This window comes from Lichenostomus cassidix, chromosome 5 (assembly GCF_008360975.1).
Source record: "Lichenostomus cassidix isolate B80296 chromosome 5, HeHo_3.0, whole genome shotgun sequence".
Lineage (NCBI taxonomy): Eukaryota > Metazoa > Chordata > Aves > Passeriformes > Meliphagidae > Lichenostomus > Lichenostomus cassidix.
Window position 1 is genome coordinate 36,556,864 of NC_139486.1, and position 12,311 is coordinate 36,569,174.

General features: G+C 39.3%; 1 protein-coding gene across 2 annotated transcripts in view; it reads left to right on the forward strand.

Moving 5' to 3' along the window:
* The window catches only part of LOC146436370 (cytosolic phospholipase A2 epsilon-like), a 28,958-nt gene that overhangs the window by 13,853 nt on the left and 2,794 nt on the right, over positions 1–12,311 (forward strand). For both annotated transcript variants that reach the window (XM_085062338.1, XM_085062339.1), the window contains exons 5-18: positions 183–311; positions 981–1,021; positions 1,600–1,642; positions 2,046–2,109; positions 3,033–3,202; positions 3,327–3,419; positions 4,023–4,060; positions 5,238–5,373; positions 6,222–6,358; positions 6,659–6,884; positions 7,636–7,750; positions 8,163–8,300; positions 10,143–10,250; positions 11,279–11,467. In XM_085062338.1, the coding sequence (XP_084918464.1) occupies positions 183–311; positions 981–1,021; positions 1,600–1,642; positions 2,046–2,109; positions 3,033–3,202; positions 3,327–3,419; positions 4,023–4,060; positions 5,238–5,373; positions 6,222–6,358; positions 6,659–6,884; positions 7,636–7,750; positions 8,163–8,300; positions 10,143–10,250; positions 11,279–11,467 (1,627 nt within the window). The remainder of the gene's footprint in view (positions 1–182; positions 312–980; positions 1,022–1,599; positions 1,643–2,045; positions 2,110–3,032; positions 3,203–3,326; positions 3,420–4,022; positions 4,061–5,237; positions 5,374–6,221; positions 6,359–6,658; positions 6,885–7,635; positions 7,751–8,162; positions 8,301–10,142; positions 10,251–11,278; positions 11,468–12,311) is intronic.

A 12,311-nucleotide genomic window follows, 5' to 3' on the forward strand; every position in this document is an offset into this window, starting at 1 on the left:
ATGAGACTAAGAGCTGGTTCTTTATATTCACTTTCTTACTCTTCCTTCTGACACTTTCTCATCAATACTTTTCTAGTTCCTGTCTGTAAAGCAGGCACTAAACCTGGAAGAGCTGCAGAATGTCATACTTCTTGTACGTCATACATGCTAGTGAACTGGATATTTTTCATTTCTTTTCCCAGAATGTTCTGGAAATTACTGTTTCTGATGATGACATTGTTCGTGATGATGACCATGCAATTGTGCTTTTTGATGTAGCTAAAATCCCCTTTGGGGAAAGAGTTTTTACAGCGTTCCCACTAAACACAGAGGTAAGAGCTCAATCAGACATTTAATACAGCTTGATGCTCATTCTCTCCCCTCTGTTTAAAGAGGTGTACTGTCTCTTCTTGTTTTTACCACCGGGACCAGCTTGGTGGTAAAAATACAGCAAAATTTATTTAAATCCTGGAAACTGCACATCAGTGACAAAACAGATGGCCTTCTCACATTCCTGTTGGTTTCCTCTGGACAGATCATGGCCAGATTCCCAAGCCCCAGGATAGATGCAATTTTAGGGAAGCTTTACACTTTTAATAATCTGATATAAAATGACAAATATCTAATTCTCACAAAGACTATAAAAACCTAAACAATGCAAGAACAGGAAAATGGCCTGTTTCCACAATATTTTCCTAAACACTAAGTCTTAGCATATCATGTTCAGCACATGGAAGCTGGCAAATAAGAAAGTGTGAAATAGAAAGGTTTGTTAGCGTGATTTGTAAGCACCAAACACCCTTCGTTCTGTGAGTATAATTGAGATCTTTTCCTTGGGGAAGGAGAAGCTGCCTCTATCATTTAATGCTGACAACAGCAAGCACAAATTGGAATATTTTTACTTATTTAAATGTAAAGGACACTGTGCTTGCAAGAATGAAGGTCACTTTGAAAACCTCTGCACATGCTAATTGAAACAGCTTCTTTTTTTTTATTTTCAGGGGAAGGAGGAGCTGGAAGTTGAGTTTGTATTGGAGAGCATGTGAGTAAAACCCCATTATTATTAGAATAGCAGTTTGGACTTATGCATTAGTGCAGGGAAACCTTTTGTAGATCCAGTATCACGTTAATAGGCAGCAACAAGTTTTTTGCAAACTTAATGTGTGCACTAAAAAATTATTGCATGAAAGGAAAAATGCCATGATGTGGAGAGGAGTTAAGAATTTTTAATTCTGTGACTTTCTCTTAAGATTTTTGTGTTACTTACATAGTTCATTGTTGGCTGGCACATCCCACTGCATAAGTCTATAGACTTACCAGACAGTGCTCTCTAGGAAAGTCATGACTGAGGAGAATGTTGCTACCCAACCTATGACATCTCTGTGCTGTTAAGGCTGTTGCAAGGACTTTCCAGGTGCCCTATGGTAATTTAATAATTTCTGCTGGGTCATTTTGTGGCAACTAGTGTCAAGGGAGCATACTTACAGAATCAACAAGTAGGAGCAAGGAAAATAAAAGTAATAAATTTGACAGAGACTAGTGTGTCTGTGTCTGACTAATATGGACAGCATCCAGAACATATTGTTTATAAAATACATATTACTTGTTCTTGTTTTCCAGACAGGGTCCTCCCGAAACCATCATCACAAATGGAGCACTAGTGGTAAAATAATGTTTTGTCATTTCGTATTCTTTCCCACATCATTCTTTACCACAGCTGACTGTAATGTCAGTGAGGGAAACATTGCAAATCTTTATTCTTCAGTGATACTTTCTCTTAGGAGCTTTATCTTTAAGGAGACCAGGATGATCTTAGAGGAGCCTTCTGACCATTATAATTTTCCCTTGTTTTGTCTGCATCCATTGAAAATGAGAATGTGTTTAGCATAGCACCATCTTCCCATGTGACAATAAATTAATTCTCACTTTCACTGTGTCTGGCAAAAGTGTCCAACACAGCTGGCCCCTACATTCAATCAATGACCTTTCCTACAATGACCCTTCCAACATCTGCCAGCACTGCTGGTGAGCTGGCTGGATGAGTTATCTAATTTTCTGTCCTGTAGTGTCGTGAAGAAGCCTGCTTGGAAGTTCACTTGGACAGCAGGATGCAAAAGAAGCATTTTTCAGGTAAGCTTATTAATTCTTAAAATGAATATTAGTGATTTTACCATCTCTAATAAGGCCTAGAAACTGCATCATCAAAATGCAAAGGCTTTAATTGATCACATTTAAGGTGCTTTGTAAAAAATTTGCAGTAGGAAATGCCACCAGTCCTGCAGCAGGTGTAGGTTCAGGGTTCTCACTTCAGAGAGAGTCGTGCCAGACTAGAAACAACATCAGATGCTTATACAGAAGGTTGCTAAAACCCAAGCTGATATTCTGCAAATCTCTGCTGCAGTACTGCTAAAACCTGAAGAAGCTTAATTCCTCAGGCATCATAGTCCATGCCCTTAACTTTGCTCAGGATCTCTGTCAGTTCAGCTCTGCATGTGCACAGAAACGCCTCATTTTTTGCAGGGGTTAGCCACTCAGCAGCTGGCTCCTGCCTGACCCTGGTCAAGATCCACAATCTAGAAGTTCCTCTGCCCACATCCCCTGAGGGGCTGGATCTGGTAGGCAATCTCAGAGCATGCATAACACACACTGGCAGGATTAGCTAATCTCTTCATATAAATAGGGTCATCTGCTGCAGAGTCAGATCCTATTTTAGGGGGCTGAGAACTTCTCTAGCTCATTATTTGGCCTGGGATGAGGATGATTTACAATGCAAAATACCTGGTTGTATTTACTGTGTTATGATGCAACTGCAGCAGAAAAGCAGCAGTCTAAGATTCAGTGCCATTCACATCTGACTTCTTGCTCAGCACATTGCAATGATTCAGTCACCTGAAATTTGGGGTTTGGATCACTTTTAGAAGATAGCTTTCCAAATACAAAGGAAGAGGAGAAGGAATTTGTTCAAAGCTACCTTTTGCTTCTTTTTTTTTCCCTTTTTTTTTTTTTTACAATTATAAGTAACTTTGTGCGTGCATTTTCTTTCATTGTTTTAGAGAATGAGCTAACATTTACAGTGAGAGGATCCTTTGAAGAAACCCAGACAGTTTCAGTGGGCTGTGACTCCCACTGCCCTCTCCCAGACCCCACTTTCTTCCACTATGCCAGATACAAGCAACCCTCCCTGGATGTTGCACTCAGAAAGAAGAGGAAGCTCCCTGCCTTTGTACGTTACCTCAGAACATGGTAGACAACACAGGCAGTCCTGTGACCTGACATTTATGTGTGAGTAGGCAGCAAGAAGAGAACATTTTTGTTTTAACCAAAAAGCGCTCCATGCTCCTTTTCAGTGTGCTTGCATGTCATGTGGAGCAACGAGGAGAAGTGTCCCCCTGACAATCCCTCTGAAGTCACTCCCCTCCGAGAGGGAAGTAGTTGGTGAGGTGAGTGTCTGCTGGCCATGGGGAATCCTTTGCAAGCTTTTTAAAATTCTTCCTAATTTGCAAGAAGCAGAAACCAAGGGCCACTTCTCTTTATACAGAGACTGTTGTTTTCTAACATCCCTCCAATCTAGGGCAATGCATAATGAAGTGAATAATTTGGAGCAAAACCAAATGGGAAATCCACAGGAGAAGGGGGAAGAAGAAAGATGTCTAGGCTGTTGCTCATGCTCCTTCTACTGTCCATGTACTTAACCAGGCTGAAGGTGACAGAGTGGTGGATCCTTCCAGGGAGATGAGGTCTAGCACTGCAGCTTTTCTGCTACTTATTGGTGTAGCTAACTAGTACCTGGCATGCTACACCTGCATTTTACAAGAGGGAGGAGATGTGGACCACAGATGATAATACTAAAGTCTTAATCTGTTAAAACGGTGCACATCTCTGGTTACTATTGAAATATTTGAGAGCAGATCTCAGGTTTTTGAGACTCAGAGTTTTGTAGGTGTAATGATGACCCAAAAGATCTGTGTCTCAGTCTGAGTGGGGGAAAGGAATTGTTCTAAACAAAATATCAGTATTAATAATTTTACCTTTTCAATTTTCAGCACAGAAAATTTGATTTGCTCCTTAAGGTGAAAAAATGGTAAGACATCTGTGGTTTTCCCCTTGGTTCTCTATATTTAGGTAGCTGTCAATCAAGTTCCAATCCCTTTATTACTGCCTTTGTCCTGAATGCTGTCCATCCTTATTTCAGATTATAAACCAAAATGCACTCAGTACACAATGCAAAGATTTTCAGCAACTGAGTTTTTGTAACGGGACAGGAAGTTAAGAAAAGGTTTTATAAAGAACACACTAATTTTCTATTCATATTGTGCTGCAATCAATATTACATAGTAAGGACCACTGTAGACACTCTGATACCTCTGCAATTTAATGGCAAATGTGGATTCTCAATAAAAGCAATATTTCAAAACTAATGGAAAAAACCTTTCTGTTTCCAGAAAGGTGTCTTTAACTGTTTTCATTCACTAAAAGATCAAAATAAGAGTGCCCGGCTACTCTAAGATGTGAAAACATTGAAATATTAAATGTACCTGCATTTATTTTTTTAATGTCAACTCAAAGAGTTAAACACAAATAAACTGAATTAAGTAATTGCTTATTTCTAAACCAAGGAAACACACTGTGTGTTTTGGAAAATATAAATTTTACATCTTAGTAAAATTTATAAGATCAATATGTTACATTATGTACCATATTGTAACAGAAGAGAATTTCCAGAAAAGCAAGCACATCTTCTATCATGCTGTTTATTTTCAGTAAATGTGCTATGAAATATACATACCGTTTACAGCTGTCATTTAAAAACTTCTTCCTTAGAATGACTATGCAAAACTTTCATAGCAGCTTTCAAACCAAAAATGTAGTGCTTATAAACACCTAAAGAACATCTGATCATAGTAGATCTGTAGATCTGATCATCATAACTTCAGTAGAACACTTTTCAGGTATAACTTTTAAAAGCCACCTTTAAAACACTGCCCTCTGCAGGCGCCTGGATTTATGTCTGAAAAGAAACAACTCGTTTGTAGCTATATTTAATTCCAGGCATTTTTGGCAGGGAGAAAAAAAAAAATTCCTTTCAGTTGAAAGGAAGACGGACTGCTTTTCTCCAAGACCAAACTAGAACAGTTAATATATTCCTGCTTTGTTTTATATAGACCTGGTAGTGAAGGCATGTCTATTTATGAAGTAAAGCAATTAAAATACTGGCTTAGACTACAAATGTGATGTAAAATACCTGATCCTTGTTCCAGCCAGGAAGACCTAGATGTACGCCTGGGGTTTGATCTGTGTGTCCAGGAACAGGATTTCATTTGTAAGAGGAAGAAGGTGGTTGCAGCTGCTTTGAAGGACATTCTCCATCTGGAAGAGGACTTGCAGGATGATGAGGTATCTGAGACAAAAAAATTCTCTTCCTTCTGCACAGATGAGTGTCAAAACATAGCATTGGTGGTCACATTTTCCTGGAAACCTTGTAGTTTCATGTACAAGCTGCAGCTGAGTTCTTTTCTCTGTGGCTGTGCACAGTAGCTGTCTTTACTGTTAAAGGAGCCAATTCATATTTATGAACAAATTCTTTTTCTAAGACTGCCAGTCCCTGGATTTCTGTATGTTCACAGAAAGAAGTATTTGCAGCTCACTTGCATACCTAGTACTGTATATACATGTGTGGTAGGTGGAGTGAGCATGATTTCCCTTTCCCTCAAACAACTGTAAAAGGGGATGGTGTCACCAGCCTCTGGTTTCAGGGGTTCTGAACTGGCCTGTGCTCTTAAACCCATCAGTCATGACATTTCTAGTATGGCCTGTGGAGTGACTATACAATAGTTTCAACAAACTTCAGGAAAAGAGAGGTTATTTCTGCTCGCATGGAAACTGTGAGACAGCACTCGTATTTTCTGGTCTATTGTATCTGATAAAAATCTGATTCAGATGAAAGAAGGTACCATTTCCTTGAATTTTTTGCTGCTCTGTGTTAATGGTTTTGAAATGGAGTGCTGGAAATGTGATAATGGATTTCATGTTCTAATGCAGAGCTGCTTGACAGAGGGAAATAGGAAGTATTTCTTATTGCTTACATGCCCCACTATTAATTCAGGTTTTTCTTCACGTTGGACTGGTGGCATATCTTTACTGCTTTATCAGTGCTGTAACTTTTTTTTTCTAATCAGAGATGTCTCTCTTCCTTCTCAGACCATATATTTTTCACTAAATGCATATATTTTGGGATTGAACAGGTACCTGTGGTGGCCATCATGACAACAGGGGGTGGAACCAGAGCTCTGACAGCCATGTATGCTCACCTTCTCAGTGTTCAGGAAATGAATGTCTTGGACTGTGTCTCATACATTACTGGTTTATCTGGAACAACATGGTAAGACCAAGATAAGTACAGTCTTCACAGGAATTTTCCATATATGACATCAAGAAGTGATCTTAAGAGTTGTATGGACTTTACTATTAAGAAAGGGCTTTCTTTCTCTGATGTGGCTTTTTTTTATTGTTTCTTTCAGTGGGTATTTTCCCACATTTGGAAATAATCAAATATGTGGATGGTACAAAACATATGGTGTTTTTTCACGTAAATGAATACATAATACCCAATACTCTATAATTTCCCAAAGCTCTGTTTAGAAGTCACATTTTTCCTTTTGGTTTTTTTGGGTTTTTTTAGGACCATGTCAAACTTGTATGAAGATCCTTACTGGTCCCAAAAGGATCTCAAGGAAACACTCAATGATGCCCGAAAGCATGTACTTAAAAATAAGTTTGTTACTTGTTTTGCCCCTGATCGCCTGCAATACTATTTGAAAGAGTTGTGCCAGAGGAAACAGGAAGGACATCAGCTGTGTTTCACAGATCTTTGGGGACTCATCATTGAAACTATGTTACATGACAAGGTAGAGTAACAACACCTTTCTCTTCAGATTTGAATATTTATTGAATACAGCAATGAGGAAAGACAGTAAATTAAAAAATAGTTGAGATTCAAAGGGACCTCTGGAGTTTGCCTTGCCCAAGCAGAATCAGGAAGGTTCAGCTACCCTGAACCATGGGCTTTAAATATATCCACAGCTGAAGACTCCATAAATTCTCTGGGCAGCACATGCCAGTGGCACTGGCAGCACAGACATTCTTCCAAGGGCTGCCCTGGTGAGGGGAGCAGCTGCAGCTCTGCTTGTAGGAGCACACTCACAAACTTGGTTCTGCTCCAAAACCATCCTGCCCTTTCCTACCTGCCTGAGCCCTGCAGCAGAAGGGCCAAGGCCTGCTGAACATTATCTCTGCGTGAGCCTTGTCTGTGTCACAGGTCTGAGGAAAAGAAGTTTCTCTGTGCATTACTCTTTCAGAATGAAATATATCCTGTCAAGTCTGCTTTTCAAACATTTCCAGTCATTTTTCCTGAAATAAAAAATGTGGGCAACAAAATTTTCTCTTACCATATTCTTTAAGCATATGAACTTAGGACTATTTTTGTGCTGAAGTGTTGGGGCAGGGATAGGGATGACAGCATCTCTCTGAACTAAGCGAATGGGGAGCGTCCCAGTTGGAGCCACACATGCACTGTGTTGTCAGAATCCAGGTTTAGATGAAGTGGGAGTCTCTTGGTGTCATCCATTTGTCCTCAGCTACTGTCATTCTTCAATACAGGAGGACTGCCATAAGCTCACAGATCAGCAGCAGGCACTAAATCAGGGTCAAAACCCCCTGCCCATCTACCTCTCTCTTAATGTGAAGGATAAAATCAGCGACCAGGATTTTAGAGGTAATACTACTCCAGAATTGCATTTAACATTTAATCCCAATTGGGGTCAATTTAGGATTAGATAAGGGAATCAATTCAATGCACAAACGCCAATCCACCTTAGAGGAGAAATTTAATAGTTAATGTTTTGAAGGCCTTAGTATAATTCAGCTGTATTCAGGACCAAAAGCAGGACAATGGAAGACGTTATGCATTTCTGTAGAAAGCTTTAGAAAGTTTATAGAGACATTTAGATATAAGAGGACAATTTGTTCTGCATGTTCACCACTGTGAAATGTACACTGAATAAATGTCTGCTTGCAAAGTGTGTCAGTTAGAAACCAGTCTGCCTTAACCTGGCCAATGTCATGTTTTATGCGAAAAATTATGCCTTTGCTGCTGTAATCAGTCTGTTTTATGCCTTTTCTTTTAGAATGGGTGGAATTCACCCCTTATGAGGTAGGATTCCCAAAATATGGGGCCTTTATTCGTGCAGAAGATTTTGGCAGTGAGTTCTTCATGGGTCGCCTGATGAAGAAAATCCCAGAATCCAGAATCTGCTTTTTGGAAGGTGATTTGTTTTTCTAGGATAATATAATATAAATCATATAGTATAACCTGCTCCTGCTCAAACCCATTTTCTGAAATTAAACAGTTAGTATGTTTTTAGTCTGCCAGGAACATTATTTGGTAAAATATTAGAACTGGTAATAGGTCACTATCTGCATGATTTTTAATTTTCTTTGTGATCTTATTCATCTGAACAGATTTACTTGATTTCAAATGTGGTTATGCTTACTGACATGAGAGCTTTGCAGTACTTATATATCTTTGTCAGCAACAAAAGTTGTGTATCATTGCTGCTAAGTTAAAAAATCAGTTTCTTCTGCAGCCTGAGTCTCTAAAATATACCTTTTATCAGCAAAGATCCTGCCACATCTCTCCCTGATTAATTCTTAAGACAACATTTCCATTTCAGAGTGCAAATTGGTCATAACATTTATCTTTTTTTCCCTCTCGCATAAGAAAGTGAAAGCAGTAGGGAAATCTTTCTTCCCTTTGAGAAAGCAATCTCTTGCCTCATTGTTCTTTCTACTTCCACCAACCACATAAAGGAAAAAGGAAGTTTCAGGGGTTTTTCTGAGAAGTTGAAACTTCTTGCTTATGTGGAGATTTCACTACAGCTAATGGTGAGGTGTAAGGAAGCTACTCACAATCTCTCTGTCCTTGACTTCAACTTCAGATAAGGATCCAGGTCTCCCCTTCAGTGGTCAGAAATGCTGTCAGGTCACCAGCCTCTTTCTACACCTCCCACCTAGATATTTTCTTCCTACTTTCTCTAGAGTGCTGCAGGGACACTTCTGCCCCTGTTCCCTGACAGTGACCCAGAGTCCCTCCTTTCATTCAGGCAGTGTCCAGTGATACAGTTATTCCAAAGGTTTACAGCAAATTCCTTTGCCCCCCAAGCCCCCAGGCAGAGCAGGGGCTGATTCCGTAGGTCCTGCAGTCCTTTCCTGCACGGCTGAATGCACCTCTCTGGCTGCAGGCTGGCATGGCTGGCTCAGGGGATCAACAGGCTGCTCAGGTGCAGCCTCTGCTTCCCAAGGAGCACCAGGTTTGGTTTGGCAGTTTGGAGAGTTCAGGAAGGCATTGTGGCATACCCAACACAACCAACCATACCACATAATGATGTTTTATCAGACTGAAAGACAGTCAGATAGACTGAAAGATAGGTGTCAGCCTGGACTGCTTAGTAGAGGAATTTGAAAAATTTCCAACCCAGATAGGCTTTAAATCCTGAAAATCAGAAGAAAAATAATGTCACATGGATATTTTGTTTTATATACTGGTCACAGAGTCACAGAATATTCTGAGTTGGAAGGGACACACAAGGATCATCAAGTTCAAGACTTAAGTGAATGGCCCATATTTGCACTTGCTATGATCAAAACTTTTAAGTCTGCTTCCTCATTCTAAGGGATATTATTGCATGAATCTTGAAAGTTTTATCCTGCATGATAACTGCATACCTGTAGCAGGATTATGCTAAAAATTAATGAGATTTTAGCATTGCAAATGCTGGGAACTTGGGAAATAACAAATGTTGAGGACATATGGAAAATATTAAGATGAACTTTACAAAATTCTCTTTCCCACGTAACAAAAATGAATGTGTTAGCAGATATGCTAAAAAAACCTATCATCCCTCTTAATATATGTTAATAAATTAGTTTCATATACATCGTGGATTCATATACTGATTTATAAACATAGTCCCTTTTATTTGTGCACTAAGATAGTGCAATGAATAATGCTTACTAGAGAATGCAGAAGGTACTGAAGGTCATTGTGAATGAAAATGATTTAAGGTCTTCTCCAATTTATTTTCTGTCAAATATATCCTATGCTACAGGGATCTGGAGCAGTGTATTTTCCTTGAATCTCATGGATGCTTGGTATATATCTGTTAATTCAGAAGACTTCTGGCACAAATGGACCCGAGACAAAATTACTGACATAGGTGGGTTATTCTCTTTTTTTTTTTCTCTTCTTTTTTTTCCCCCCTCTGTGCTGCTATTCTCTTACTGAATTTTTCAAAGCTCTTGTAGAACTTTCTTTTTGGGGATTTCCATTATTCACACATAAACCAGGAGGAAATTCATGCCACGTATTACATACGGCAGTTGTTTCAGTTGTGTGTGAAAAGAACCCGTGGGATCCATCACAGAAAAATAAGGGAGACAATGGCCCTCTTATGAGATGTTATCTGAGCACAAGGGTAAAACTAGAGAAAAGTATCCCTGTAGATGGAAGATGCTCACATAGCATTCCACAATCTTCCAGTTCCTCTCTCAGAAACTGAAGCATCAGAAAAACAAGAGCAAACAATATTCTTGCATCTCTGAAGTCTACAAAGCCTTGACACAAACTTCAGTACTATTGGAAGTCATTCCAATCTAGTCAAAAGGATGAGATTTGCAAAACATGATACAAAATTTAGAAATTTCTGCAGGGTCAGATTTCAAGGACAATACACAAGACAAACACATTACAAAGAGAAAACATGACAAGGAAGAGAAGTATTTCAAAAAGGCTTATTTATTTTATCTTTCAGCACTTGTAAAGGAGTAATTTCTGCTTGTTAAAACAAGGAGTTTGCATTTGCTATTGAGGAACATTAATTATGTTTGTGTGGCTGAGAGATTGTGACTGTGTGGCTTTTTATGTGTGTGTCTGAGAGAGTAAGTGTGGCTTGAGTAGCCAAGGAAGACAAAGTGCAAGTGTTTAATGGATAAAATCATAGAAAAGCAAAGAAATTTCTAGTGGGTGAGGTGGATTCTTTTGCAGTACGCACAAAGCCTTTATCACTGTGAATTGAGAAGAAAGGGATTTTTCAAAGCTTGGCTAAAAAGCTGTGAGATTTGTGAAAATCCTGGAAATAAAAAGAGAAAGAAATCCAAGTTTTCTAATATTAAACCAAAGGATGACTGCACAGATTGACTTCAACAGTGAAACCACATACATAAACTGTTATTCTTTCTTCTGCAGATGATGAAGCGCTATTCCCTACAAGACCAAACGAGCTGGATACTCGAGTGGTTTGTCCTACTGACAGCTTTTCAAACATTTTCCGAGATGTTGCAATGTTACGCCCAGCAGCCTCAGAAATCCATAACTTCCTGAAGGGCCTCCAGATAAACAGCAACTACCTAGAGAGCGAGTTTTCCAAGTGGAAAGGTATGGTAACAGCACCCTGCTTTGAGTTACAGTTTAAACCATCCTTGTGAAAAAGAAACAATCTTTTAAAAGTTATCAAGCTAACTGCTGTTTTGCCTCGTTCCCATGTTCTGATAGTATTTAAAACTGCTTGCCACTGAAAGCTAAAATTAGGTAGCAGGAGAGGCTTCAAAATCAGCTCTTAAAAAAATTCATGGAGTCTCATGACTGATAGATGAGAAGAATCCCAAGTAGAGCCCCAGCATGTATGCTGCTGTGCCAGCCAGCCTGCATGCCTGCAGCGTGGCACTGGTGCTATCATACACTGTCTCTTGCCTGGCCAACACTCAAGAGATGTGCAAGGGAGCTTTGTTTCCTGTTACATTTTCACTTGTAAGTTAGATATAACCTTTGTAACAGTATTCCCTGTTATCCGAATAGGGAATTTTTTTGTTCAGTCTGCCACCAGATAGATGTTCCATGTGCCATTGTAGCTGTCTGCCTGTTCTCATAGTGAGAAAGGCACCCAACTTATTTAGTCTTGAGTGTGTTGAGAGAGCCAGGTGCCATTTTAATTTGTTTCATATTAACAGAAAAAAAAAAACCAAAACCACCCCCAAGCTGATCAGAGTCACACACAAAAAAATTAAGTTTATTCTCCTGAGCCCCAAGTTAATCCCTCTTAGTCAGAGGAAAGCCAAAGAAATCACAAAGTAAATAGTGAAAAGAGGAAGCCAAATGAGGAACTGAGAAATGACTGAACTGCAGCCATCAGCTATATAGGTAGGTCCAGGACTCAAGAAAAGTTGAAGTCTCTCTTTGTTAACAATAGACTTTCCTCAGCACTTCCCCTGCACTGAGCACC